Below are 24274 nucleotides of genomic sequence, written 5' to 3' on the forward strand. Positions count from 1 at the left end.
GTGGTGGCGGGTGAGGGCAGGGGGACAGCGCAGGGCTGTGGTTGGCGCCGTCACGAGGCCGATCCAGGGCGGGGATGGGGACAGAGGAAGAGCCAGCTCAGACTGAAACCAGACGGCAGCGTCCTGGCCTCGCTCCGTCCCCATGTGTCCGGCCCAGCCCTCCTGTCCCAGGGACGCCCAGAACCCGACCCTGTGAGGCCTGCAGGACTGCCTGGCACTTTGGTCTTGAGTGGGGGCGGGACGGGTGGTTCCCTGTGTTCCTGCGGGACGTCTGAGCACCATGGATGCCTAGCTGTGGACACAGGGCAGTGCTGGGTCCCCCATCGTCCATGCCCTGTGGGCACGGCCAGCCCCAGTGACCCTCCCTGCCCACAGGTGACAGAGGACGGCAAGTCTCCCCAAATGACAGGTCCACTAGCCCCGGTTCAGCTGAGGCTAAGGTGGGGGCTGGACCTGAGCTCAAGGGTGGTGGGAGGGGAAGGCCGGGACCCCCAGCTCAGACCTCAGCGGCTTCAGCCCCAGGACCACCTTCTGGGGCTTGCAGGGTCAAGTGCAGCCCGGCAGGCAGGGTCAGCAGGTGCAGCACCCTCCATGGGGTGGTCCTGGGCCCAGAGTTGGGGCAGCCCCTCCCAGGCTGCGCTTGGCCTGTGGCCCCCACCCCCCACTCCCCCAGGGGTTCCCAAGGTCATCCCCCTGCCCACCCCACCCATTGTCCTTGTCCTATGGGCTCAGCCACATGCCCTAACAAGGGCTTCCCTATGCTCCAGGACCACGGGATGTCCTCGTGCGGGAGTGGCTGGGAAGGCCGCCCATCCTGAGGTCGAGGAAGCCTGCAGCCTGGCCTCTTCCTTCCCAGCACCGTGGCCTGCTGGCCAGCTATGGGGTGCATCCCCGCCAGGGACAGCATCCCTGTCAGGCTGTGCCTCCCCAGGGCCCGGGCGGGTTCTCCCTCTGCCGTCCACCATGAGCGGAGGGGAGGGGGCTGTGAAGATGGACCGATTGCTGTCTGTCCAGGCCCTGGACATCCCATCCCCCAGGGGGAAGGCCCCAGGTGTCCGGGTCAGGAGGGCCGTGGGGAGATTTCCACCACTCTCTGTGGTGCCCAGCTCTCTGTGGGATGTCATGGTGAGGTTGCTGGATGCTCAGGTGGGCGGTGGGGACAGGCTGCACCTGCACCCCTACTTGCCATCCAGGTGCCTCTGCAGCAAGCGGTGCTGGGGACACCCCAGAGTGGCCTACGCTGGGTAGAGCCAGCTGTTCCCTTGGCCCGTCCTGGGGGGGAGCGTGGACATGCTGTCCCATCCACAGTCCCGGCCCACCTCCCTGCTGTCCCCAGCGTGCCCTGAGTGGTCCTGTCAGCCGGGTGCCCCTGTCCCCGCCCTGCAGTCTGTAGGGGGATCGAGTGCTAGGACCCCAGGTTAGATTGGGGTGTAAGCTGGCCTGGCCAGCCCCTGCCCCTCGCAGCCGTGTGACCTCTGTCCTTGTGGCCTCTGTGTTTCTCTCTGGGAGGAAGAGGGTAGTGCACAGCAGGGAGGTGACCCCCACTTACATCCAGGGTGTGTGCTGGGACCTGACGGTTAGTGTCCTTGGTGACCGTAAGCACTGTGCCTCCCTAACCATCGGGGGCCCCCTTGCCTGTGTAGATGTGATTCACAGTCCCGGGTTTAAGTAGCATCATCCCGGTAAACTCCTACACACCCTTCAACGCCAGCGCTGACATCACCGCCTCCAGGAAGCCTCTCTGCCTCCTTCCCCCAGGGTGGCCTGCAGGCACAGGCACGGAGGGAAGACAGCTTTCTCCTCACTCACACCATGGGCCCTGTGGTGGCCACATCCACTCCAATCTGGGCCAGGGAGGGGGTGCTGGGGGGGCTGGGCGGTGGCCCAGCTGGAAGTGCCGTCTCTGGGGTCCGCAGGCTTGACCTGGGCGCGGGTCAGTTGTCACTGTCCGCCGGGCGCCCCCTCCTTGCGCTATTTCTGTGCTTACATCACACACGCAGCCACTGAGCGGCGTCCAGGAAGGTCGCGCGAGCCTCGAGGTGAGGACCATGTCACGTCGGCGTCGGCATCTCGGTACACACCTTGCACCACCGCCCGGGTGGGCCATGTGCGTGCATCCCCACCTCACCTCTGCGTGGTGCACACCTGCGTCCGCAGGACGCAGCCCGTGACCCGGCTCCAGGCAGGGAGGCTGAGGTTGGCCGGTGGGCGGGAAGGCCCTGTGCAGGGTCATGCCAGCTCTGCCCCGGTGCCCGCTGACAGCACGCACCCACACCCTGCCGTCTCTCCTTGCCACCCTCTTACCCCTCCCTCCCTCCCTCCGCCCCGCCCCTCTTCCTCCCCATCCCCGCTGCCCCCCCTGCCCCCCCCCCCCCGGCACCCTATGCACTGGGTCTGCACTCTGTCTGATGGAGCCCTGAGGTCACCGCCCGAACCCCTGGCCACCTGGGCCATCTGCCCATCAGCTGTGCGGTGGCCTTACGGGGGATGGGGGAAGGGCAGGGAGCTGCCTGCCCCCTGACCCCCAGGGCCCCACTCACGACTGGCAGTGATCTCCCATGGCGCTGGTGCTCTTGTTCTAGAAGGAAACCAGGTCGTGCCAGGGCCCTGCCCAACGTCCCACTGTTTTCCTTCCCAGCCACGGGACCCACAGCCACCACGGCGTGCTGTGAGGTGCTGCCTATCCAACCTGCCCCCCTCCGTCCCGTCCCCCTCTGTCCTTCCTCACCAGCCACTCTGGCCTCTTTGCTGGTTTTCAAATATGTAGACCGTACTCCTGCCCCAGGGCCTTGGCACTTGCCGTTCTTGCCACATTTGCACGATTTGTCTCATCTCCTCCAGGTCTCTGCTGAAACGTCACCCTTTCTGACCCTTGTACCTGGAATCCTCAGGTCTGCTTTGCATCAGACACACATTTCCTGTCTCCTGTTTCCACCCCGTTACCCACCTCAGTGCTCCTCACTGTCTGACGTACCACGGTCTCTACTTTATCGCGGTTGTCCTTCCCAGGAGGGCAGGGGTTTCTGTTTTGTGGTGCGGATGGATGAGTGGACAAAGACCGTGTCTGCCGGTGTCGGGGGGATAGGGGGGTGGGGGGGACGGGGGGACAGGGGCTCCAGGCCAGAGGGGCCCTGATTTGCTGTGTGGCCCTGGGGAGGCCGCTTTCCCTTCTCTGAAGCCCCTTCCCCAGGTGGATGAGGTGGCAGGGGACTAACGCTTGGAATCAGACAGGGTCACAGCCCCACAGACTTCGGCTTCCTGTAGGACCTGAGGGAGCAGGTCTTGTCTCCTGATTGCTGCGGGGCTGGGGGCTCCTGGGGCTGGATATTGGGGTACCCAGGCCTCAGGCTGGACGGTGGGGCCCCTGGCGCCCACGGATACCTGCCCCCCGTCACGCTCTCCTCTCCCGCACAGTGTTCATCTGCAGCTTTATGGTGGCCGCCCCCATCTTTGGCTACCTGGGTGACCGCTTCAACAGGAAGGTGATCCTCAGCTGCGGCATCTTCTTCTGGTCGGCTGTCACCTTCTCCAGCTCCTTCATCCCCCAGCAGGTGAGGCCTGTGCCCCTGCACCCCCTGCCACAGTGTCTGGCCCTGTCCCTGCTGGGCTGGCCACCCCCATTGACCAGTTGTCCTGCAGACTGGGGTTCTGGGCCTGTTCGCTTGAGCCCCAGATGGTGTCTGCCCAGGGCAGTGGGGCGTGGGGTCCTGGCCCTGTGAACGGGAGGGCCCCCTGCTGGCCGAGCTGCGTCTGAGAGACCCCGTACCATCAGGAGCTGGCTGGCGGGTGCTGGTCCCAGCTCTGCGTCACCGTGCTGTGCAGCCCTTGTGTGTGTGTGGGGGGGTGTCACTGCCCCTCTCTGTGCCACCCACAGTCTGCTCCTCATCCAGCAACCCTCTGAGGGTCTGGCCAGTGCCCGAGGCCTTGGTGTAAGGAAGGCGTTTATCACTCGACCGCCACGGTCTGACCCTGAAGGTTCCGACTCCGTGGTCTGTTCAGCCTCAGGATCCCAGGGCCTCTGTTTCTCCGTCTATAGAACGTCTGGAACCCTGGTCAGCCAGGAGCTTTGTGGTGACAGATGGCTGAGCTGCCAGGGCCAGGTGGTGTCCCACACATCACGATTTCCATTCTTTTGTCCACAAGGGAGAGATGTTGCTCTGGGGGGTAGTGAGTTCCTCGTCCGTAGCAGCATTCAAGCAGAGGAAGCACAGGCAGGTGGTGGCTGCTGTGCCCGGACACAGAGGGAGGAGGAGACGCTGCCCTGTCCTCGGCGGCACCCAAGCTGGGTGCGGGAAGAAGGGATGGGAGCCCCCAATGCTCCCAGCCTCTGGGAGGGGCACTGAGCCATGGGTCCTCACTGAACACACAGTAGGGTCCTGAAATCTGTGGGGTCAGGGAAGGCTTCTGGGAGGAGGTGGCATTTGAGCCGGGAAGGCCGGCAGGTGATGGAAAGCCTCGAATGCTGTGGAGAGTGGGTCTTGCTCCTGGGGCAGAGGCGATTCCAGGGGACACGGACACAGATGGGAGAGCAGCCTGGCTGTCCAAGGGCTCCAGACAGGGAGAGCTGGGGACAAAGTGACATCTAGGCACGCGGACACAGTAGATCAGTGCAGAGCCCAGGCAGCAGATGCAGACCCTCTGGGAGGACCCAGCGCTGTCCCGCCATCCTTGGGAGATGCCACATGTGGCGGTGGCGGCAGTGAGGTCCCCGCTCACATCCCACTGGGCTGTGCCTCAGACTGCAGGTGCCCAGCATCACAGGTCTGTGTCTGTCGGGCGGGTGCTGCAGGACCCCACGGGTCCCCCTGCGACCCCAACAGACACATGGCGGCCCAGGCACATGGGGCGGCACACATGATGACCTAATGGGGGGGCCGGGACACCCTGGTCAGATGGGGTGTGGGCGCCGTGGGATGGAGCCCTGAGAGCCTGAAGGATGTGTGCACGGACTGGCCCACTGGGCCCCAGACCGTGACCGAGGCTGGGAGCGAGGGGGCGCCGATGGGTGCCCTGCATGTCTGTGTTTGGAAAGTGTGCACAGCGTCCGTGTGTGTGTGTGCAGGAGAATGCCTGGCGCAGCGGGTTTGGGGAGGCGGCCCGGACAGGGACAGAGGACTGCGCGCCCTGGAGCGGAGCGGGCTGCGTGTGAGAGAACAGCGCCTTTGTTGTGGGGGGCAGCGGGCTGTCCTGGGCAGGGCGGTGACCCAGGGCTGCCAGGGAAGTTCACCTGGTGGGACAGCATGGGATTAAAGCCACACAAAGAGCCATGTCTGAGCTCCCTGCACAGTGGGGGTGGGGGGACCCACGGCGCTGGTCGCGGGTGTCGGGAGGACGAGTACCCACGATCCGCAGACAGCCAACGGGAATCAAGACACATGGACAGCCCAACAGCCAAGCAGGCAAAGGCCGTGTGTGGGCAGCAGACCCCAGAGAGGGGATGGAGGGCAGGTCTGGCACAGGTGGGGGGCGGCCAGGCCGGAGATGGGCAGACAGAGACCCGGGGGAGGGCCACGTGTGGGCGACATTGGCCGGATGGGTGGTCAGGGTGGGGCCAGGAAAGATGACCAGGCTGGGTTCTCAGGCCTCAGGCAGCAGGGGGTCGACCCTGCAGCTGGCACGGCCCGCCCTTCCCACTCAGCCGGCCTCGGCCGCTTGATGTGGTGGGGTGGGGGCGCCGAGCCCAGGGCAGGGGGCTTCCCCTTGGACACACTGCGGGGTTGGGAAGTCCAGCCAGGACCACCGCCACCCCTGGCCCGCGGGGGCCAGAGCGAGGCCCACGAGCTCCACCCTCCCACAGCACTTCTGGCTGCTGGTGCTGTCGCGGGGGCTGGTGGGCATCGGCGAGGCCAGCTACTCCACCATCGCGCCCACCATCATCGGCGACCTCTTCACCAAGAACACGCGCACGCTCATGCTTTCCGTGTTTTACTTTGCCATCCCGCTGGGCAGGTGAGGTCGGGTGAGGTCCCTGCAGACATCCCCCCCACCTCACCTGAGGTTGGCGCTCGAGCATGTGGTGGCTGGCCTTGGAGCCATGGTGGGCCCCCCCCAAGAGCTCCGTCACCCGTGCCTGACCCCGTGTCTTCTGCAGCGGCCTGGGCTACATCACAGGCTCCAGCGTCAAGCAGGCAGCCGGAGATTGGCACTGGGCCCTGCGGGTAAGGACCCCCCAGGCCATCCACCTCGGGGGCGGACCCCCACATGTGTGTCCCAGGGGCGTCGGGGGGGCCCAGGTGTCCAGCGGCCATCAGTTGGGGGACACCTCCCACGTGTCAGGAGGCCCTGCGTCTGCTCCGGCCCTTGTGTGGGGGTCCCGGGGTCTGGGGCCCCTTCCTGTCCTGGGGTAGGGGGTCAGGCCGGTCTGCCAAGGCCCCAGGATGCCGCAATCAGAGGAAGCAGAGATCCCCAGTCTCGCGGACGAGCGGAAGCTGAAGACAAAGTGTTTTTTCCTCAAAAGCAGGAAGGAAGCAGCCTCCGTGGAATTTCTTGATGGGGGGTGTGGAGAGGAACTCCCTCCATGGGCTCGCAGGGGTGGGGACCGACCTCCCTGCTCTGCCGCGGGGTGTGGGGGGTGTCAGGAGGTTCTGTTCCTGGCTTTGGGCTGCGCACAGGGAAAAGCGCCTGGGCCCTTCCGTAGCGATAACCCCACCCCCCATCACCAGTGGGAGCTTCATGTCCGCCAGATCCCTGGGGCCTCCCTCAGCCCCCCAGGGCCTAACCCCAGTCCCCCAGGACCCAGGCCCTCCCCTAGCACTCAGGCCCTCCCAGAGCCCCCAGCCCTTCCCCTAGGCCACCAGACCCCCCTAGGACTCAGGTCCCCCCCAAACCCCCTAGGGCCTCCCCCAGCACTCTGGGACCTCCCAGAGCCCCCAGCCTCTCCCTCAGCCCCCCAGGCCCCCCTGGCCCTTCTCCTAGGCCCCCAGGCCACCCCAGACCCGTAGGCCTAGCCCCTAGCCCCCACCATCACAGCCCCACGGGTGCGGGTGCAGGGCTGGTCTCTGGCTCCCTGTCCTCATCATGCCCCCGGAGTACATCCCTTTGCTTGTCTTTCTCTCTCTCCATCCATCATCCATTTTTCTGATTTTCCATCATTAATTCACCAAGCATTCTGACCCTTCCTCAGACTTCGTCCACCCCTTCCATCCTGCCCTTGCCCCCCCCTGCACCCCCTGCTCCCGATAGTTGGTGGGGAGCTCCCAGAACCCCATGGTGAGATGGAGCCGTGGGCCCTGGGCTCCCAGCTGCACCCCTGCCCCCAGGTGTCCCCCATCGTGGGCATGATCACAGGAACGCTCATCCTCATCCTGGTCCCAGCCACGAGGAGGGGCCCTGCAGACCAGCTGGGGGGGCAGCTGAAGGTGCGCACCTCGTGGCTCCGTGACATGAAGGCCCTGATCCGCAAGTGAGTGTCACTAGGAAAGGCCCGGGGGGCTGGGGACCCTGAGCCTGGGGCGGGGTGGGGGCTCCTGCGGGTGGTCCCCGGCTCAGCGTCCCTGCCCCCGCGTCTCCCCAGCCGCAGCTACGTCTTCTCCTCCTTGGCCACGTCGGCCGTGTCCTTCGCCACAGGGGCCCTGGGCATGTGGATCCCCCTGTACCTGCACCGCGCGCAGGTCGTGCAGAAGTCGGCGGAGACCTGCAGCAGCCCACCGTGCGGGGCCAGGGACAGGTGGGGCCCGGCAAGGGCGGGGGGCGGCGAGGGGCGTCTGTGGGAGCCCAGCCCCCACCCATGCCGGTGCCCTGTCCCCACACAGCCTCATCTTCGGAGCCATCACCTGCTTTACTGGCTTCCTGGGCGTGGTCACGGGGGCAGGAGCCACGCGCTGGTGCCGCCTGCGGACTCAGCGGGCTGACCCGCTGGTGTGTGCCGTGGGCATGCTGGGCTCTGCCATCTTCATCTGCCTCATTTTCGTGGCTGCCAAGAGTAGCATCGTGGGCGCCTACGTGAGTACGGGGGTGGGGTGGGGTGGTGTGCCTGTGAGGGGGAGGGTGCACCTGTGAGCAGGGAGGGCGCACCCATGGCGGGGGGGGTGGGGTTTGGCCTCTGACCTAGGAAGTACAGTCTGACATCCCATGGGGAGGCCCCTCCCCTGCCCACCCTTGCTCTGTCCAGGCTTCTCCATCCCTCTGTCCGTCTGCAATCCCTTTGCACCTGCGTGCCAGGAGTGCAGGCTCCGGGAGGTGGTGGCAGGTGAGGGGCTCCCTGCCGGCAGCCTCGTGAGGTCCCTGACTGGATGCTCCACTCTCTCCTGGGCAGATCTGCATCTTTGTTGGGGAGACACTGCTGTTTTCTAATTGGGCCATCACGGCAGACATCCTCATGGTGAGGAAGCCAGGGTGTCTGTGTACTCAACCAGGTCTCACAGGTCGTGTGGGACCAGGCTGTGTGGGACCAGGCTATGGGAGACCAGGCTGCGGGGCCTGCAGCCAAGAGGCCTGGGCATAGTGTGGGGTAGGAGTGGGATGTCTGTAGGCTCAGCTTGGCTGGGAGGCTGGTGGTGCCAGGCTGGCCTTGGGGGTGGGGGTGGTGGTGGGGGTTGCCTCCTGTCAGCTCCTCCCCCGAGCTCGCTGTGCTGGGTGCACCTGCCTGCAAGCCTGTGGTGGGGCCAGCCGGGGACAAAGAGCCATCTTAGTCGTGGAAGGATTGCGGGGGGGGTCATGGTCCTGATGACTGGCAGCCAGCAGTGTTTCGGGGGGGGGGCTTGGGGACCCTCCCCGTTGGGGCAGGAGGGGTGGGGAGTGTGGGCGCCCCCGGGTGGGCTTGTCACTTGGGCTTGGGACACGCCAGGTTAGAGTGGGCCTGGAGTTGGGGCCTTGCCAGGGCTCCTTCTCCAGGAGTCCCGCCTGCCCCACCTGAGCTTCCTGCACATGGAGGAGGTGTGTAGGTGAGGGGGCAGGCCCGTGGCAGGAAGAAGGGGTGTAGGGGCAGGAAGAAGGGGCTGCACAGCCCTTGGCAGAGGGAAGGACACAGTGAGGTCGTGTCCTCCAGGGGCAACCCCAGCTACTGGTCTCAGGGAAATCGTGTCCCATTTTAGGAAGTATCACAGCCATGTGACCAACCGTGGCTGGAAACAGGAGCACACAATCCCGGCAGATCGTGCTGCCCTGCCCCCAGCCCTGTGGGGTGGGGGTGGGGGGCCCACGGGGCACTCTGGGGCGCTCCTGGCCGGTGGGGAGGGAGGGAGGCTGTCCCCTGCAGGCCAGCCTCTGTCTCTCAGGGCTCTCGCAGAGGGGAACCAGCGTGATCCTCGGGTCGGGGGTCCCAGTGCCAGCATCGCCACCCAGGTGTTACCTGCGTGCAGGGCCTTGGGTTCCCAAGACCGCAGATGGGCTCCCCACCCCACACCCCACCCCGGCGCTGGGGAGTCCGGGTACAGGGGCTGCAGGGGCGAGCTGACCCCAGGGCGAGGCTGGGGCTGTGCCCTGTGACCTCCTGCCTCTTGCACACAGTACGTGGTCATCCCCACGCGAAGGGCCACGGCCGTCGCCCTGCAGAGCTTCACCTCTCACCTGCTGGGGGACGCGGGGAGCCCCTACCTCATCGGCTTTGTGAGTACGGGTGAGCCAGGTGGGGAGGCTGCGGGAGGCACCCCCTGACGCGGCCCCGCCCTCGCAGATCTCGGACCTGATCCGCCAGAGCACCAAGGACTCCCCACTCTGGGAGTTCCTGAGCCTGGGCTACGCCCTCATGCTCTGCCCCTTCGTGGTGGTCCTGGGCGGCATGTTCTTCCTGGCCACGGCCCTCTTCTTCCTGGGCGACCGCGCCAAGGCCGAGCAGCAGTGAGTGGGCGGGCACGGCCTGCGGGAGCCGGGGGGGCCACGCCATCAGCTGGTGGGGGGCGGGGCCGTGCCATCAGCTGCTGGTGGTGGTGGTGGGGCGGGGGTGATGCTGGGCTGGGCAGCCCAGCCTCTGGGGCTCTGACTCTTCTTGTCTGCTCTCCGCTCCTGTCTCTCCTCTCCCACCCCTGGGCTCTCCCACCTTCCCCTGGGGCTGACGAGGTCCCTGCCCGGCACGTCCGGCCAGCCGGCCCCCGAGATGCGATGCGCCATATCAGTGCCCGGGCCCGGCCGCCGCTGATCCGCCACCTTGACCCCCGCCCGTCTCTCCCCCAGGGTGAACCAGCTGGTGATGCCGCCCGCCTCCATCAAAGTCTGAGGCCGTGAGTGCAGGCAGGCCCAGCCACGGGAGGGAAGGGGTCCTGGGGAACCTTCCGGAAGTGGGAGCAGCCTCTCTGAGGCACCTCCTTGCCTAGGCAGCGCCCATCAGCCCCAGGCTTGGCAGGATCCCTCTGCCTCAGAATGGCTGGATGGGCAGGAACCCCCCTGCAGGCCATGCACTTTCCCCTGGGCCTGGCCTCCAGGGGCTGCACTTCCCAGCAGTGCAGGACCCAAGGTCACCACCCCAGGGCCAACACCCCCAGGGCACAGAGAAAGGCCCAGTTCTGCTAACAGCAGAAGGGGAGTCACTGGGAGTGGGACTGCCCTCCCTCCACCCCACCAATGACCTGGCCCCTCTCTCTAGGTGCCTATGGGCCGGCGAGGAACCCTCACTGTCCTACTCGGGAGGCATCTCACGGCATCCCAGCCCTGCGGGGCAGTCTCAAAGCCACTTGTGCGACCCGAGGCCAGGCACCCACCCTCTCTGGTCTGGGCCTGTGCAGTGGCCGTGGCTGCACCAGGTCGTGGCCTCGCCCTGCGTGAAAGGCTGTGTGTGGGGGAGCCACGCAGTCAGACAGACATGCAGCCCTGGGGCCAGACTGCAGGGTGCCTGGCACCTATGGCAAAGGCAGCCCCCAGTGGGTGTGTGGGGCACGCCCAGCCTGTCACCACCTGATGGGGCCCTGGGCAAGCCTCCAGCCTCCCCAGGCCATGGGGCCGGACAGCTGGACTTTCCCACATGGCAGCTCTGAAGACCTGCAGCTCCTGGACTGGAGGGGTCTGGGCCTCAGGTCCTGGCTCTGACCCTGGGGTAGACTCAGCCCTACCGGGTTGTGCATCACTTCCCTCAGGACACTTGTCCCCGTGGATGCTAGGCTGCTGCCTGGACTGGCTCTCCGCCTGCGGGGGAGAGGACATCACCAGGGGTGAAGGCCCTGGTGGCAACCCCCCCCCGCCCCCCGTGGGCCCTAACCATGGCAGGGCCCAGGTGACTATTCCCAGAAGCCACAGGGCAGCCGCCACCAGCATCCTCATGACCAGAGGAAGCAGCCACCCCACGAAGCTTCCTGTCCTGCCAACGGCCAGGGGTCGAACCCAAGGTCAAGGCTATGCTCCACATGGCTGTGGTGCTCCCATGCACTCCCCCGCCCCTCAGTGCCCTGCGTCCCCTACCCCCACCGGCTGGAATCGAGGTGGCCGGGAGTCCAGGGCAGACCAGACACTCCCCGCGGTTAGTGGCTGGCGCGGCTTCCGTGTGCACGCTGGCGGGACATTCGCTCCTCTCTGAGCTCTGGGGCGCCTGCAAGGGGGACCCCACCCCGGCCTCCACTGGGGCCCCAGCAATGTATTCTTGTTGTACAAGAACCAGGTCCAGGTGTTGTCTCCTCTTCCTTCCGGAAGCCAAACTACTCCTTTATTTTTTAGAGCTGCTGATTGTGAATCTCAGAATCTTAAGAGAGAAGCCAAATATATTCCTCTTGTAAACGAAGGAATAAACCTACTTAAATCGCGGAGCGCTGGCTCCCCGGACAGAGCAGCCCAGGGGTGGGGGACATGGGCCCTTGCCCCTTCCTGGAGTCCTGGGGGCAAGTGGATGGCGGGTGCACTCGCTCCGGGGCTGGGCGCTGCTACCCTGCAGGGGGCCTGTGGAGGATGCGTGCTGCACACGGGGGTCTCTGGGCCAGGGGCCACCTACGCTCAGGGCTTCCTGGCCTTCCTGAGAGCCTTCTTTCTCTTGGCCGTGCCCTGGAGGAGGCTGGGGCTCCTGCTGGCCAGAGACAGCCTGGCCTTCTTCCGTGGCAGCGCAGATTGCGGCGACTTGCCAGACACCCCCTTCTCAGGCACATCCTTCTGAGGCTTTTTGCCCGATGATGGCACGGGGGACACAGGGGTGGCTCCATTCACCTGGGACAGCTTCCGCTTTTTCTTCTGCGGCTTCGGGGTCTTGGCAGGGGTGCCAGGGCTTGTGGTGCTGGGGTCTGGGGCTGGCCCCTTGGGGGCAGGCGTCCCATTCTCTGGGGCCTGGGCTGGCGCCCGGGCCTTCCTCTTGTGTCTCCTCTTCTTGCCTGTCCTAGGGGGCTGGTCTCCGGCGGAGGCTGCGGGCTTGGCATCCTCCTCTGGCACTGCACCCTCCGACTTACGCTTCTTGCGCTTCTTGGTCTCTGGCAAAAACCCCTTCTTCTTCCTCTTGGTGCTGACAGGGGTGTCCGCAGCACTGGGGGCTTCCTTGGCATCCTTCTTCCCCGATTTGGGGCGCCTGGAGGAAAGCCCATGGGTAAGGAGGCATCCAGTGGGGACAGGCCACCCCTCTGCTCCCATGGGACCAGGCTGTCCACAGCCCCCCCCTCAGGGTCTCCCCTGTCCTGAGGGTCCCCCCCAGCATCCCCCCCAGACCCCAGAACGCACTGCACGCCAAGCGCCTTCATGGCCTGCCAATAGAGATCGTGGAGGCGGCTGGAGCCCGCCGAGTGCTCCCCCAGCTGCCTGCCCTGCAGTACGGCCAGCACAGAGGTCAGGTCCACGGTCAGCTTCTGCGGGACAGGGGACGCTGTGGCTGAAGCCCTAATGGGAGGCAGGGCCTCCGCCTGGCTCTGGGTCCCCATCCTGCCACCCCTGCCCCTCGTGCCTGAGCATCCCGTCCCCCTCACGCTGGAGGGAAGAGCCCCCAATCCCTTCTTGCTCCCCACTCAGGCCTCTCCCTGCTCAAAGTTCTCTCTGTGCACATGGGAGGTGTTAATTCCAAGACACCCCCCCCCCCTCCCTGGCTCCCTCCCAAAACTTGGGGGCTGCTCTATGCGGCCCTGGACCAGGCATCTCCTCCCCGTGGCACCCTGCACGGGGGCTCTGACCAGTCCTCCCTGAGGATGCCCAGGCATTGCCCAACTCCACCCCCCCGCCCCTGGAAACCCGCGGCCAGGACCTCTCCATCCTCCCATGGAGGGTGGTCACCGGGGACCCACCTCCTGATGGACTGTCCTGAACAGGGTGTTGAGCAGCCCCAGGGAGGACAGCTCCTTCTGCTGCTCCGATTTGGCCTGCGCCTCACCCAGCGTCCGCAGGTTCTGGGGAGGAGACACCTGACTGAGTCGCTCTGCAGGGCTGCCCCCTACCCCATGGAGCCCCGAGAGAGGCACGTCTGGGGAGGCACGTCAGCCCAATCCTAGCCAAGGAGCAGGGTCTGTTCCAGAGACCCACTGTGGGTGGGAAACGCGGGCAGGGACCCCACAGCTCTCACCTCCGTGACCTTGGCCAAGATCTGGCCAACAAGCTGCTCCCACTCGGGGTCCTCAAAGCATAGCCGCAGCTCCCGTGTAGGCAAGGCCTTCTGGAGCAGCACGCAGGCTTGGGCCTGGGGGAGGGAGGAGCCCTCGGTGCATGGCCCCAAAGCTCACAGAGCTATAGACAGGTCCATGGGCCTCGGGAGCTGCAGCTCTGGGTGCACCAGTCTCCTCGGGCAGGTGCAGCTGTGTCAGTGCCCAGCCCTGCCATCTGCCCAGTGCCACCGCCCTCCAGCCTCACCAGCCCCCAAGGCCCCCACCCTGGCCTGGGGACAGCAGGTCTGAAGGGCAGGGATGGCTCTGCCCTCGCCAGGGCACAGACGCCCGGCCGGGATCGGGGACATCCCTACCTGGTGGCGGGGTCGCGCCGGGCCGCTCACATGCTGGATCACGACAGGGAGCAGGCTCTTACAAAGCACCTGGGAGGGATGGCGTGGCAATGAGTGGGGACCTAGGCCAGGCAGGGGCATGGGGGCCACGGGGGTGGGCGGACCCCCACTCACCGGATGCCGAGAGAAGAGGCTGAGGAACATGGGGATTGTGAGCGGACTGTTGCGCTTGGTCAGGAAAGAAGTCAGCGCAGACGAGTAGACTGGGGTCACAAGGCTTAGATCCAAGCCGCCAGTAGTCTGGGCCACGGGAGAGCGCCCATGTGAGGCCGGGGCGGGGGGCCCTGTGGGGTGGGGGGGCTCTCTCCTGGGCCGCCGCTCACCCCCAGGCATGGGTAGGGCTGCTCACCTCCGGGGCCCTGGGCTTGGGGCCAGCTTTCTCCTTCTTCTGGGTCTTGCAGGCGGGGTCGGTGGCATTACCCTTGAGGACGCGCAGCAGGTAGAGGGCCGCATTGAAGTAGTAGAGAGAAATGGTAGTATCGGCCTGGCGGCCAGCCTGCTCCACCAGCCGCTCCACCTGGGCGTACAGAGGCCCCACGCAGCGGCCCACGTCGTGGCAGTAGTGCCGGGAGCGGCACAGGTGGTGTCTACGGGGCCATCGGGGGACAGCTGGTCACACTCCCCTGCGTCACCCTCCCCACTGCACAAAGCCAGCCTACAGGCCAGATGAGGGTGACCCAGAGCAGAACCCCCTCCCTGGGGAAGTGTGGTCCACGTGTCCTGGGTGCTCCGGACTCCTGTGGAACAGCGGGCTCCGGGCCCTGAGGCCAGTCTGCATGCTCAGGGCATGTGCTCGGTCACACAGCAAACTCAACCCTGACAGATGTTGGACAGGACACAGGTGGGGGGTGTGGTGACCGACTCTACTCTCGCCTGTAACCTACACTAGCATCTCCCGTCCCTGGGCCGCGTCAGCACTCGAGAAAGCAAGTCTGCCCTCCCCACCTGTGTCCTCTTTCCTGCTGCCCACCCCCCACCAGAGCTCCTGCTGACACCTCTGCGTTTGGCCCGTCCCCACTGAGACACAACCCTCTGCCCCACCTGTGCCCCCAGGGCCTGAGGAGCATGATGGCTCTCCCAGGTACCTCATCACTGGCTCAGGTGCCCCCCTCCGTCCCCATCCCAGAACCACGGTAGGGGGGCTGGCAAGGAGCCTGGGCCAAGTGCACACCCGCCGGATCATGGGGAGCCCAGGGGCCCGGGTCACAGGCCGCACTCACGTGAAAATGCGGGCGGTCTTGTGCAAGAGGTCCTGTTCCTGCTTGGAGCTGCTGCCGCGCATGCTACGTCGGATGATGTCCAGCAGGGGCTCGAGCAGCTCCAGGACCAGTGGGTTCTCGGGCTGCTTGGTCACCAGCACCTCGATCAGGTCCAAAGCCTGTGGCCAGCACAGGCAGGTCAGCAGGTGTGGGGTGTACATGGGAGGGGGGACACGGTGGTGCCGGCAGCTCTCTGGCTCACCCGGATCTGGAAGTCTCGCCGGAGCACCTTCTCCTTCCGCAGCTTGTTCTTCTCATCCCTCCGGGCCTGGATGCGCAGCTTCTGCTCTGCGAAGAGGCTGGCAAGGTTCTGGTCCAGGGCCATCATGGCCTCATCCCCCAGCTCGTCGTCATCGTCATCCTCACCGTCCACTGTGCCCTGAGGAAGAGGCCCGCTGAGCGGCTGGCCGCTGGTGTGGACGCAGGCCCTCCCGCCCCAGCCTGTGGCTCACCAAGGCCTTCCCCGCCTGTAGCACTGCCATGAGCTGCTCCCGGAAGCCCTGGTCCACATCCCTGTCCCGGTCCTCCTCGTCACTGTCCTCCTCATCGCTGTCCTCCTCGCTGGCCGAATGTTTGTCGTCCTCACTCTCCGAGCTCTTGTCCTGTAGGAGCCACTGTATTGCACCACCTGTCGCCCACCACACATCTGCCTGCCCCACTGTGCCCCCCAACACGTACCCCCTCGCTCTCCAGCTGCTTCTCGGAATCGTCCGTGACCACCACGCTGTCCTCCTCTGGGCTCTGCTCAGGGTTCAGCACCTGCAGGTTTCCCAATGGCCAACATGTCTGTAGCGCAGACTCTTCCCCCTCCCCTGACCGGGCCCTGTCCAGTCTGGGCCAAAAGGCTCCTCTCAAGGAGGAAATGGAGCCTGGGAGAGGAGGCCACACTGAGACCCCTGTGGCCCCCGGGGGACCACCTGCACAGCAGTGGTCTGGGCTTGGAGGCCCCTACCCGCTCTGCGGGTCACGGTGACGAGGCAGCCACAGGGCTGGGAGAGTCCCATCCAGGCCCCATCTCCCCACAGCCCCAACTCACATCCAAGATCAGCTGCAGAGCACGTGGCGTCAGGTGTGAGCAGATGTGGCTGAACACGGTCCGGGCCACCTGGCGCATCAGGTGGCTGGGCTGGGCCAGGAGGGCCAGCAGGATCTCCACCAGCACCTCCACCCACGGCGGCTCCTGGGGGTCTGCAGGTGGGACAGCTAAGCCTGGGCAGGTCCCCACCACCCCATTCCACGTCCACAGGGGCCCAGGATGTGCCCTGCCCCCACCCCAGGGCTGTGACCCACTGGCAGCCTTGGAGCGAGTCCGGCGCGTCTTCTCCCCTAGGCTTTTCTTGATGCAGGTCTGGATGTCACCCAGAAGATCGCAGCTCTCCAAAGGGGACTGTGGGAGGGTGAGGACCAGGTCAGATGCCAGCCCCACCCCCAGCCTTGCTGAGCCAGGGGAGGGGCCAGTAACGCGGGCGCAGTGGGGGGAGGCACAAGGCCCAGGTCCCTCACACCCAGGGCAGAGGACCCCGCGGGCCGTGGCTTTTGTACCACATGGAGCCACAGGGCCTGGAGCCCAACGTCCCCACCACCACCTGGGGGCGACAAGGCCAGCTGGGTCAGGGGCTTGGACCCCCAGCACTCGTTACTTTGAACGAACTCAAATCCAGTTTTGCGCCATCTTGCTGGGGTGAGCCCAGACCACAGCCTCCACCGGGGACTGGGGCGCTTGCACCGCATGCGTGGCCTCTGGCACTGCAGAGGAGCCCAGCGGGGGAAGACATCTGGAGATGCTGCCATGGGACGGGCTGGCACCAGCACACAGGACACGACCTTGGGGCGCAGAGCCCCAGGCACACCCGCTCACCCCAACCTGCCACTTGGCTTCTGGTGGGTGAGGTTCCAGGACAGGATGTCAGGCTCTCACTCCTCGGCTGACAGCAGATAGAAGTGCCCTGAAAGCGCCCCATGTGCCACGACTGCCCACAGCAGGCCCCTCCCCACAGGCCATACTTTCTCCTGCACACCCACCACCTCCGCTTAGGAAGGCAAGTCTGGGGGCCTTTGTGGGGCAGGGAGTCTGACCCCAGGGTGAATCCCAGGCAGCGACTGTGTGGTTACTCTGCTGGGAGTTCCGCATCCCCCGCCCCCAGGCCGATAGGAGCAAGCACCTGCCACAAAATCATGGGGGTGAGACACGCCGCGTAGGAAGCTCAGCATCCAAGGGGGCCGGGAAGTGGATGCAACTCTTCCCTGGGCTGCGATTCGACCAGGGCCGACTGGCCTCAGAAACTGGCTACACGACTTGCACAGTCTCCACCCCACTCACCCCCATACCTTGAACAAGTAGACGCCCACCAGGAAGAGCAGGTGCTGGAAAGCACTGGCCTTGGCCTTGGCCTCTGGGGGGCAGGCATCCAGCTCCTTCAGTGTCTGCAGCATCCTGGGGTGACATGGGCATGCTCTCAGGCCACCATCCCCCACTGGACCTCAGGTGTCCCACCTCCCCAGTGGCAACCACAGCCCCTTACCGGTCCCAAGCCTGGCGCTGCTGTGAGCTGAAGGGCGTCAGGGGAGTCACATTGCGGCTGCGGTTCAATAGCGAGTCCGCGAACTGTACCAAGCGGTGGGTCCAGGGTGGCCGGTCTTGGGTGGGCTCTGGAGCCTGCCTGAACTGCGTGCTGAGGGTCTGCAGCAGGCTGGGCAAGGATGGGGCTGGGGTCACAGGCCAGGCCGCCCGCACCCTGACCTGCTGGAGCTCACTAGGCCTCTGTGCTCTCCAAGCCAAGAAGCCCCCCACCCAGCCTGCCCGCAGCCCACCTGAAGAAGGCACTGCTGACCACCTCCCGGGTCCGGCTCTCCAGAGGGAAGGAGAACCGCTGTTCGGTCTCTGGAATCTGGGATGTAGGCTTCTTTGTTTCAAAGAACGAGTGGAAGAAACAAAACCTGGAGAGGGTGGGAGAGCCAGGGATGGCCACAGCCCCCTCCCAGGAGGGTACCACCCAGCGCCCAGGGCCAGTGGCGGCACAAGGAACGTTTCCCAAGTTTCATCTCCAGCCTGCACAAACAGGCTCTGCACACAAGGGCTGCCCCCTCCTGGGACCATGGTGAGGGCTGCAGGAGACCCCGAGACAGGAGGCCAGTGTTGGGGGCCCCCGCAAGGGGTACGAGTGGCCCTCCAGTGGTGACCCAGCCCCCAGGCTTCAGGCTCCAGGGAGACCACACCAGGTCTAGGACCAGACAAAAGGCCCATTCTTGTCCCCTGTGGGGTGCGGGGGCGGGGAGAGCCTGCCCTACCTGGCCACCTCCTCAATCACATCTTCCTCCTTCTCTGCATGCAAAGCGTCCACCATGCTGACCAGGCGAAGGATGACCCACTTCCGCAGCCGCAGCACAGCACGCTCAGGCCTGGTGAGTGGGAGCCAGGTTATGGGAGCCACTCAGGTTCTCTGCCCCCCACCCTGGAGACAGACACTAACTCCTCCAACCACAGCGCAGGAGCACATGAGGAAACCCAGGCCTTGTCTGAGTTCAGGGGCTCCCCTGCCCTTCCCTTGCCCTGCCCAGGCCCTGCGGGAAGGAGGGCTGAGCTCTCCCAGCTCCACTTGGCCACTCACACATGCAGCGAGGCATCCTGGGCTTTCTTCTGGCTGCTGGTGCTGAAGTCCACCAGGGAGTCCAGGTCAGGCCGGAGAAACATGTCCCTCAGCCAGGCCACATAGCCCTTGAGGGCAGGGGCACTCAGGGATCGCACGACCCTCCAGAACGTAGGCAGGACAGGGAGGCCCTGGTTGGTGACGCACGTGAAGGCCACCACCACAGCCAGCTGCCGCTCAGGGTCATCCCGGCAGCCTTCCAGGAAGGCACTCAAGTACTCATTCATCTCCGGAGCAAACTTGAACTGGTTTGGGAGCTGCGAGGAGTCAGGCCCAACATTGGGGTCACCAGCCAGGAGGCCCACGGCCCCGCCACCCTCTCCCCAACAGATGAGACTGAGGCCTGGGAAGCCCAAGCCCTGTACGCAGCCAGGCTGAGCCACGCTGTGGCCCCGACGCCATCCACCTGCTCCTGCCCCAGGTGGCCCTCCGCCCACCCCCACCTGCTGTACCTGACAGGCTGCTTTCCAGGCCCAGGACGGAGGAGTTCTATACTCTGCAGACGGGCTGTTCTATACTCTGACCGGGTTCAAACCCCACATCTCAAGCACCTGGCTATAGCGCTATGGGGCTCAGCACCCAGCACTGCCCACGGGGGCACCACAGCCACGAGGCTTTGGGTGGTGGTGGGTTTCACGTTCAGGACAACCCTTCACACTGGGCCCCTCGTGGCATCTCACAGATAAAGAAAACGTGGCACAGAAAAAGCCGGCCACTAACTTTTCAGGGTCATGGAGTTCCAGGTGGTGCATCTGGGACATGGAGCCGCCGATCTGGCCTCCCTGCCCCACTCCACACAGAACAGAAACCCGCTGTAGGGATGGGAGGTGAGGACAGCCCCCCAGGAGTACTTCCTGGGTGCCGGGAAAGCCATAAGCGCTCTAGGGGCTCTAACCCTATCACATTCACAGCACCTAAGGAAGACACCAGTCGCAACAGAGGCGGCAGGCCCAGGCGGGGGGAGTCAGCCTGGCTCTCTACTCTGAACTCCTAACCAGCACCTGATCCCCCCCATCCAGTGCGCAGTGTGGCATGGGGCCATGCACAGTGCTCAGTATGTCAGGGACCAAGATGACTCTCCCCACTGACACCAGCTGGGGACGGGGGAGGTCTGGGTGGGCCGCTGGCCACACGTGCCTCAGCTGAGGGACCTGAGACCAGAAGGACTGACCTGGCCAAACCACCACCACGTGGAAGGGACACCCAGTTCCCCAGCAGGACCACCGAGGTAGGAAGACCAGGATGCTGCAGCAAAGAGCAACCTTCTCGAGAAGCTGACCCAAGGGGTGGCCTGCCCCTCCTGGCAGTGCTGGGCTGCTGGGGGAGGGGGGATACCCACCTTAGCAGTGACCATGTGCTCCCCAAAATGCCGGATCAGGTCCCCCTGCATCACCAGCGGCAGCTGCTCCTTGGACAGCAGGGGCAGGGCGGTGCCCAGCAGGCGGAAACATAGGTAGCTGAGGGGTGTGCAGCAGAGCCTGGTCAGAGCCTGGGCCACACCAAGTGGTGTCTGGGGCCCCGAGCCCACCCCACCACCGAACAGGAAAGGGGGTGTGCAGAGGACAAGCGCCACACGCACCTGGCTGGCCAGAACTGCTTCTTCAGCAGCCCCTGCTCCACGACTTCCTTCCAGAACCATGGGAACCTGCCCTCCTGAAGCGCCAGGCGGAGCAGGTCCAGGGCCACAGTGGGCAGCTTGCGCTCCTTCTTCACAGAGGCAGCCGCCGTCTTCAGGACGTTCACCAGTCTGGGGAAGGGATGGAGGGAACTCAGGGGGCACCGGCCAACCAGACAACAGGGTCCCTGGGGGAGCCCATCCTCCCACATCCCTCACACCTGGGGATGTTCTCATCTGAGAACAGGTTGACAGGTCCTATCAGTTCCTTCAGCTTCTCAGGCACCTTCTGCTGAGCCAAGAGGAAGAGCTCCAGGTGCTCAGGGGAGCCCAGCACCGAATTTAAGTCCGCCTTGAGGACTTTTGGCAGGATCTCCTGCAACACAGCTTCCGGGACCTGGGGCGGGGACACAGGTTGGAGTGGGGGTGGCGGCAGCAGCTCCCCCAGCACCCTGTGTCACCTCTCCTGCCATGTAAGCCCCACGGGCTGTTCCATCTGCCTAGGGTCCCATGAGGTCCCGACAGTGCCAGTCTGGGGTGGGATAGCCACTATCCACCCTGGCAGGCATCAGGATCGTTACATGGTACCGGCTGAAAAGCTCAACCTCCCCCACCCCCCAGTCCCAGGATTCTAGTAACTACCTGCTGGTGCTAACTAGCTACTTTTAAAATTATTCCTCTCAATTTCTTTTTCAGTAGTGGCTCATTTCTTACAGGAGGTAAATGGAGAGCTAGGACTTGGATTCAGGTCCTTCTAGCTCTGGGGCCAGGGCTATGCCAGTCCTTGCCTCTTCCTCAAGAGCAAAGGGTTCTAGATACGAGCACACCTCCATTTCCCAAGCAGGGCAAGGAGTCCTGGGGGGTTCCTCTCCATCCAAAAACAACACATTTAATGTATTTGCCACATATTAGGTGCTATTCTAGGACTATATTGTCCAATGTTGCAAACACTGAGCTCTTGGAACGTGCTAACCTGACTGGAAATGTGCCATTAGGTACAAAACACACAACAGACTCTAGAAACCTGATGTGAAAAGAACATAAAGACACCCTGCACGTTTTTACACTAACTTTGTGTTGAAATACTGCTCCAAGTACGTTAGACTAAACACCTATCTATGACACAGCTCTCCCTAGAACATCTATCTTCCTCTGCTCTCTTCAGTGTTTCCACATCGGGAGCGATGCCAGAGGTCCTGTGGCTGTTAAGCCCATACCTCAGACAGTATGTCCACCAGTGCCTTCTGAGGCTGTTCCTGCAAGTGGTTGTGGTGCTGGGCGAGGATCTGCAGCAGCTTTACCGCCTTCATCAGGGCCTCTGAGTCCTGGTGCCCACAGTGGGGAGAGGGTATATAAGCAGAGCATGCCACGGACCCCCAGCACTCCCAAGTCCCTCCACATACCCTTACCCCCAAAGTGCTTACCTTCACTAGCCTGCCTGATTGAAAGAGGGCAAGCACCCCAAAGAGGTTTGCAAAAAGAGCAGGTCTCATCATGGCCTAAAGAAGAATTTCAGGCTGAGATAAAACGGGCCTGAGTAACCCCACTCTGGGGCTGCTGATCTAAAGCCACTAGCTCTCACCTTCTTCGCTTTCTGCAGGTCATGCTTCTCCTGTATCTGCTGCAAGACGCTGCACAAGGGGATGTCTTCAAAAGACTGTAACAGCTGCGGGGTTGAGGGGAGAGCAGGAGGGCGAGAGGGGCTCAGGGCGGAGGTCCAGCCTCCTTCCTCATCTCCCTCCAACTAGTACCCAGAGGCCCTGGTGCCCCTTGAAACTGCCCTTGCCCGAGCAGTGTTGGTGTGCAACGCTGCTGCTCAGCCCAATCTAGCCTCCCTGACTCATGCCCACCCACTCTACCTCCACCCCCGCTCTGAGCTGCCCACAGGGGGTTCCTGAGGGACTGGGTCTGTAACAGCCTCCCACATGCCCTTGTGCCCCAGAGGTGGCCTATACCCAACGGAGTTACCCCTGGAAGAGAAAAAGCCCTGATCCCAGAAAATACAAAGCAGCCCACCCCGGAGCTCACAATACCCCCTAAATGCACCTCTGAGACCAGCCAACCCCTGGGTCCAAGCAGGAAACCAGCTCGCCCTCCCCTCCACCCGCCTGCGCTTCTCTGTGGGCGGCAGGCCTGCGGGGACGCCAGCTCAGGCTCGGATGCCACCAACGCCCCGGACCACCGGCTCCGCATGCTGCTGAGACGAGCACCCGCCCAGCTTCTCCCTTGTCCCCGCTGCTCCGACCCGCACCGCTGGGCCCCTTCCAGGAGCCGCCTCCTCACCTGTGCCAGGGCCACACTGTAGCAGGGCCGGGCAGTCTCCCGGCCGGCCCCGAGCCCGGTGACGAGGCGCTTCAGGGCGTACTTCATCTCGGACCCCTGCCCAGCAAGCGCGTGCAGCGGTCAGAAGGGTCGTGCCGCGCTGGCCCGGGGCCCCCCGCCGCCGCCCCGGGCCCCGCGGCCCCCCCGTGCACCCCCCGCCCTCCTCCGCGGCCCCGGGGCCCCCGCCCCCCCGCCCTCCGCCGCCGCCGCCGCACCTGTGGTCTCGCGCGCAGATACTCCAGCAGGTTCTCCGTGGCCGCCAGCCGCGTCTCCTGCTCCGGCTTCGCGATGTCCCAGAAGAAGTCCAAGAACTCGCGGCTCTGCTTCAGCAGGCCCTCCCGATCGGCGGGCCGGGCGCCGCTGTGGGCCGCCCCCCCGGGGCTCCCAGGCTCCGCGGCCGCGCGGCTCTCCGTCCCCGCCATGCTCCCGACCACGTGGGCCCGGCCGCGGCCTCTTCCGGGTCAGGTCGCGGCGCCTGCGCACTGGGTCCCGGGGGTGGGGCCTGCCTGGCGGGCGGGGCGGGGCGGGGCGGGCCGCGCAGTCCGCGCGGGGTGGGTTGATTTATTTTTTATTTAAAGATTTTATCTATTTATTCATGACAGAGGCAGAGAGAGAGAGAGAGAGAGAGAGAGAGAGAGAGAGGCAGAGACGCAGGCAGGGGGAGAGCAGGCTCCGTGCGGGAGCCCGACGCGGCACTCGATCCGGGGTCCCCAGGATCACGCCCGGGCTGCAGGCGGCGCCACTCCGCTGGGCCGCCGGGTGTGCCCCAGGGGCTGCCCGGGTTGACTGATTCAAAGACTTACTTACTTTACAGCGAGCGAGCGAGCGAGCAGGGGGAGGGCAGCGGGAGAGAGAGCTTCAGGCGGACTCCCCGGTGGGCAGAGAGGCTGATGCGGGGCTCGATCCCACCACCTGAGCTGAGATCAGGACCTGAGCCGAGACCGAGAGCCGGATCCTTACCCCACGGAGCCCTCCAGGCACCCCCGCCCCCCCGCTGGGATTTTAATCTGAGCATGGCAACAAAGTCCTCGGAGGGTTTGCAAGCCTTGATGCTGTTTACATTTTCGCAAGCTTATTCCTCGGCCACTTGGGGAGAGGATTGTAGGATTGCAGGGGGAGGATGTACCCAATGGGTACTGGCGGGCAGGGGTGGAGCAAAGTAATAGGTCAGTCCAGCGACTTAGACTTCGGAGCTGGTGTAGGAAGAAGGGACAGGGCTAACCCAGCCAGGTAGACAGAGGCACCGCTTAGCTATTTGAATGTCTGCTTAGGCTCAGGGCATGACCCTGAAGTCCCAGGATCGAGTCCCACATCGGGCTCCCTACACAGAGCCTGCTTCCCCCTCTGCCTGTGTCTCTGCCTCTTTCTATGTCTCTCATGGATAAATAAACATCTTAAAAAAAAGAGAGAGAGAGATCCATGGAATCAGAGGGAACTGTGAGGGCAGGGAGGAGCCAGGTGGGCCCCCCTGTGCCTGCACTAGAGATGCAGTCTCTGGAGGGTAGCAGTCCTAGGGACCCCAGCCCTGGGGGAGGAGGGGGCGGGCCATGTCAGGGCCAATACCCCCCTCCTTAGATCTCACAACCTCACCTCCTATCCCTCCTCTCAA

General features: G+C 64.7%; 2 protein-coding genes across 6 annotated transcripts in view; one reads left to right on the forward strand and one right to left on the reverse strand.

Annotated features, from left to right (window-relative positions):
* The window catches only part of SPNS2 (sphingolipid transporter 2), a 26128-nt gene extending 14462 nt beyond the window's left edge, over positions 1 to 11666 (forward strand). For 2 of the 5 annotated variants that reach the window (XM_041770706.1, XM_041770704.1), the window contains exons 3-13: positions 3415 to 3551; positions 5798 to 5949; positions 6092 to 6158; positions 7260 to 7402; positions 7514 to 7666; positions 7752 to 7941; positions 8255 to 8320; positions 9448 to 9546; positions 9614 to 9777; positions 9966 to 10157; positions 10520 to 11666. In XM_041770706.1, the coding sequence (XP_041626640.1) occupies positions 3415 to 3551; positions 5798 to 5949; positions 6092 to 6158; positions 7260 to 7402; positions 7514 to 7666; positions 7752 to 7941; positions 8255 to 8320; positions 9448 to 9546; positions 9614 to 9777; positions 9966 to 10157; positions 10520 to 10907 (1751 nt within the window). In that variant the 3' untranslated portion in view covers positions 10908 to 11666. Of the gene's footprint in view, positions 1 to 3054; positions 3280 to 3414; positions 3552 to 5797; positions 5950 to 6091; positions 6159 to 7259; positions 7403 to 7513; positions 7667 to 7751; positions 7942 to 8254; positions 8321 to 9447; positions 9547 to 9613; positions 9778 to 9965; positions 10158 to 10519 lie in introns of those variants that run through there. The other 3 variants (XM_041770705.1, XM_041770708.1, XM_041770707.1) reach the window with 3 other exon arrangements.
* MYBBP1A (MYB binding protein 1a) lies at positions 11534 to 23593 on the reverse strand. Its single transcript, XM_041770703.1, has 27 exons — positions 23473 to 23593; positions 22881 to 23171; positions 22627 to 22722; positions 21926 to 22009; positions 21768 to 21842; positions 21561 to 21668; positions 20565 to 20740; positions 20308 to 20475; positions 20068 to 20185; positions 18690 to 18985; positions 18370 to 18480; positions 17893 to 18018; positions 17604 to 17771; positions 17410 to 17515; positions 16372 to 16468; positions 16118 to 16269; positions 15760 to 15840; positions 15534 to 15683; positions 15284 to 15460; positions 15043 to 15200; positions 14172 to 14409; positions 13937 to 14062; positions 13784 to 13852; positions 13391 to 13504; positions 13116 to 13217; positions 12562 to 12686; positions 11534 to 12412 (listed from the first exon to the last, which is right to left on the reverse strand). Exons 2-27 carry the CDS (start codon positions 23085 to 23087, stop codon positions 11854 to 11856), a joined length of 3987 nt encoding a protein of 1328 aa, XP_041626637.1. The 5' UTR covers positions 23088 to 23171; positions 23473 to 23593; the 3' UTR covers positions 11534 to 11853.
* Between the last annotated feature and the right edge of the window lie 681 nt (positions 23594 to 24274).

Source organism: Vulpes lagopus, chromosome 10 (assembly GCF_018345385.1).
Source record: "Vulpes lagopus strain Blue_001 chromosome 10, ASM1834538v1, whole genome shotgun sequence".
Lineage (NCBI taxonomy): Eukaryota > Metazoa > Chordata > Mammalia > Carnivora > Canidae > Vulpes > Vulpes lagopus.

Bases quoted from the DNA above. Each gene is read 5' to 3' on its own strand.
- MYBBP1A (XM_041770703.1), bottom strand. From the start codon at position 23,087: ATGGCGGGGACGGAGAGCCGCGCGGCCGCGGAGCCTGGGAGCCCCGGG. The intron at 18,986-20,067 runs GTGGGTATCCCC...GACTCCTCGCAG, and splicing joins AGCACATGGTCACTGCTAAG to CTCCCAAACCAGTTCAAGTT. The intron at 16,270-16,371 runs GTGGGTCACAGC...TCCCACCTGCAG, and splicing joins GACTCGCTCCAAGGCTGCCA to ACCCCCAGGAGCCGCCGTGG.